Raw genomic sequence first — 4,264 nt, 5'->3', positions numbered from 1 at the left:
CGTTACTTTCCCTCTCTCTCTCTGTCTCGACACTCTCTCTCTCTGTCTCGACACTCTCTCTCTTGCCCTCTCTCAATCTCCTGAGCTCTCTCCCTCACTCTCTCCCTCTCTATCTCTCTCTCTCTCTCTCTCTCCCTCTCCCGTTCATCTCTCCCTCTCTCTCTCAAAGTTTCCTTTCTCAAGGGCCGAATTTAAACCAAAAACAGAGATTTCTAAGAGATTTTCAACATCAAAGCTTGCATCGAGGTAAAACACTTTGAAACTTACTTTAGATTTTCAGATTTAGCTTTGTGGAACTTGTTTTAGTCGAGTTTGGTGATTTTTGGTTTAAATTTTTTTTTTTCGAATGGGATTTAGTGAAACCTTAATGAAAATTGGGGGTTTTGATTCTTTGAACCCCATTTGTTGATTTGAAACTGGATCTATACATTTCCTTTGAGAATATGTCGAAATCGGACCCAAAATTTGCAGGTTTTGGCTTTGTTCCTCACAAATCGGCCATTGTTGGCCCTGGAATTCTTCCCCACTGGTCGACCGGTCCGGTCAACCGGTCACACTTCCATAGGTTGACCGATCCGGTTGACCGGTCACCTCTCCACCGGCTGACCGGTGGAGTTACACTCCTCTGTCACCGGTCGACCGGTTCCCACTGAAACCGACCCTAAACAGTCCTAAAAATCCTATTTTGACCCCAAAACTCGATGTGCGATTGACCTAACCTTATTTGAGAACTCAAAATGAGTGGATTAGCCACATGAATCCTTGTTTCCCATTCGATTCTCTAGAATGAATCTCTATCTACAAAGAATCATGATTTGAATTAAGAATTGTTTATGAACATTGATTTTGAACTATGGCACACTAATATGATACAATTGCATCTAATTAAATGAGAATGTTTGATGAGAAAGGTCAAACTCTAAATTGTTGATTTTGATGGGAAAGTTAGTGGCACGATTGGAATTGGAGCCTCAATGGCAAGCGGAGCTAGGGCTACGTGAAGACAGCCACAGGTTTGATATTCAACAGGTAGGATATTCTTGTCCATATCCTTGTTAGCCTTACTTTAAATGATTTTGGCCAATGAAAATGTTTTAGAACAAAACATGTTTAAAGAAAATGATTTTAAGGAAATAGCATGAGAATGCTATTAAGTTTTCCAATGATTTTGGAAATGAGATTTTAAAGAGTATCATTTCTTAAAATGAAATATTTAAGGAATGATACAACGCATGGTGGCCACAGAGATCAGGATGTGGGAATCGTATCCTTGGGGGCAGGTCCTGAAACCCATACGGATCCACTTCTTGTTTAGTGGAATTATGACTCTGCACTTTTCATAGACAGACATTTTTACCGCTTCTTGTTTAGTGGTATGATGAGCTGCACACTTTCATTATACAGATATTTTCTACTGTGAGAATTTCCTTTTCTAAAAGGGGATGATCGGTTCCAGGTGTATATCTTCGGACCGTGAGTACCTTTACTGTAAATGCTTTATAAAATTATATCCTACTGGGCCTTTCGCTCACCTTTCTTGTTTTCAAATGTATTAAACCCCTCCAGGCGACGCGAGGAGTAGTACGTAGTAGGTAGCTACTACCGGTGACGTGGACTTGACCTCGGAAAGTGAAGAGTTGTCTTTCCTCTTATCTTTTATTTCAAGGCATGTATAAAAGATTATAGATTGTAAACTTAAATATTACTAGACTGTGGTTGATGTCACACTTAATAATGTTTATATTCATGTATGCTAAACACTTGTGGGATTTCCCGACATGATACCAGGGACGTGGTTTTAAACTGGTTTGGTTGGAAATTCCACCACCGTTTCTGGAAATTGAATTCCTTTCTTGAAAAAGGGGCTCATTTGGAAATACCTGGATGTTTTGGATTTGAAAGAAATTAAAATGTTTGCTAATCACTCTCTCAAATAGGTTTAAGTTTCTAAATGAGCCTCCACATCACTAACCCCGGTTTGGGAGTGTGACAAGACTTGGTATCAGAGCCCTTGGTTTAGAACCTTAGGGTTTGGAATTATGCATACATGAATGACATCAGGAAACTACTAAAACAGTTTAGCTTTCTTTTCAGATAGAAGAATGCCGCCGCGCCGTAGAAATCCTAACCCACCGGCGATGCCGAATGAGCAATTCATGGAAGCCATGTACGCCGCCTTCCAGGGGATGGCTACTAGAGCCCAAAATGAATGTCCCGCGGAGGACAGAAAACATAACTACTTCCGTGAGTACAAGCGTAGTTCAATTCCTGCATTCACTAGTGCGGGTGGACCCCAGGAAGCTGAGTATTGGTTCGAATCAGTGTCTAAGCATCTAAGTACCATGGGAGTACCGAATGAGCATTGGGTGGAGTTTGCAGCTTTTAAGTTTGAAGGTCCTGCAGGTGCGTGGTGGAAGCATATCCGGCGAATGCATGAGGTAGAGGGGATGACTTGGGAACAATTCAAAGCACTATTTAATGAGCAATTCTTTCCCCAAAGTTATCGAGATGAAAAGGCCATGGAATTCATGGGCCTACAGCAAGGGGATATGACAGTGATGGAATATCAAGCTAGGTTCAATGAGCTATCCCGTTTTGCTCCTTCCTTGATTGAATCAGAGCGCATGAAGTGCCTAAAGTTCGAGAGAGGTCTTAAGGGTGTGATCCGGAAATCAGTGGTAGCTTTAAGGCATCGAGTCTATAGTGACTTGGTTGCAGCAGCCATCTCTATTGAACAAGAGCACATCACCTTTCTCCAGGATTGAGAAGCTTCAGGAAGAACTTCAGGAGGACCCCAAAGAAGTAACCGAAAAAGCCGTGATCAGGAGCAAGGTAGTGGGGGAGTGCCTAGTGGTAGCAGTGGCTCTTCAGGAAGTGGGAAGAGTGGACCCTATAGCTTCAAGTGCCACCATTGTGGGGAGCTAGGGCATATCAAAATGAACTATCCTATTAGGGGCCAACAGGTGAACCAACAAGCCCAGCAATCACCGCAGAATCAAAAGGGTATTGTTCCTAGTCAAGACAGACTTCCACAGTTTACGCCTTTCTATCAGCCCCAGTTGCCTGCCCAGATGCCAATTCCTCCTGCACCGATCTTCCGTCTGCCGAACTACTCTTATTTCTGACCACAGGCTTCCGTATCAATATAGTCTACCCCACCGCAGCAATAGTATAGGCCTGGGAACCAGATACCTAACAACAACGAAAGAGGAAAAGGGAAAGCACCAGGGCAGATGCATACCATGGCCGGGGGAAGTTCTGGAGCTCATGCCGGAAACCCAGTCGTTGAGGGTATGATACCTATCTCTCACTCATTTGCACGAGTTTTGTTCGACACTGGTGCTACGCACTCTTTTGTTTCCACTTCTTTTGTGAAAATTTTGGGTTTGAAACCCAATGACTTAGAGACTTCAATGTTTATAAGTTCTCCATTGGGATGTGTGGAGGTGACTAGTATATGTAGGTCGTGTGTGATCATGATTGGAAGTGAGAAATTAAAGGCAGATTTGATAATCCTTCCCATGAATCAGTTTGATGTGGTGCTCTGAATGGATTGGTTGTCAAGATATGGGGTGATTGTTGATTGCCACCATATGAGAGTTACTTTGACTACCGGTTCTGGCATGATAGTAACGTATCAGGGAGGCTTTAACCCGGTTACCGAAGAACGACTACTGAGGCATAGTGTCAGAGGATGGCAGAATTTAGCTTGTTTCTCATTCCTTTCGGCATTAGAGGGTGAATCCGGTATCGCCGGGGAGAATGTTGAGGTCCCCTTGGTCAATGAATATGCAGATGTATTCCCTGATGAGTTGCCTGGTTTACCGCCTGACCGAGAGATCGAGTTTTGCATTGACTTACTTCCAGAAACGGCTCCGATTTCAATTGCTCTGTATCGAATGGCGCCTGCGGAGATGAAAGAGCTAAGGAAACAACTCGGAGGGTTGGCAGAAAAGGGATTCATTAGAAACAGTACTTCCCCGTGGGGTGCTCCTGTCTTGTTTGTGAAAAAGCACGATGGATCCCTTCGGTTGTACATAGACTACCGACAGTTGAATAAGGTTACCGTGAAGAACAAGTACCCATTACCGAGGATCGATGAGTTGTTCGATCAACTGGAAGGATCACGGTATTACTCAAAAATTGACTTGAGATTCGGGTATCATCAGTTGAAGATTAGGGAAGATGATATTCCAAAAACAACTTTCAGAACTCGCTATGGGCATTATGAGTTCTTAGTAATGCCTTTTGGATTGACGAATGC

The 4,264-nt window shown here is 43.2% G+C and overlaps 1 protein-coding gene across 1 annotated transcript; it reads left to right on the top strand.

Moving 5' to 3' along the window:
• Positions 1-2,102: 2,102 nt before the first annotated feature.
• Positions 2,103-2,765, top strand: LOC112091709. Its single transcript, XM_024165970.1, has one exon. The coding sequence runs from the start codon at positions 2,103-2,105 to the stop codon at positions 2,763-2,765; it is 663 nt and encodes a 220-aa protein (XP_024021738.1).
• Positions 2,766-4,264: the final 1,499 nt, after the last annotated feature.

Source organism: Morus notabilis, unplaced genomic scaffold, assembly GCF_000414095.1.
Source record: "Morus notabilis unplaced genomic scaffold, ASM41409v2 Scaffold203, whole genome shotgun sequence".
NCBI classification, from domain to species: domain Eukaryota; kingdom Viridiplantae; phylum Streptophyta; class Magnoliopsida; order Rosales; family Moraceae; genus Morus; species Morus notabilis.
This window is presented reverse-complemented; position numbering and strand designations above follow the sequence as displayed.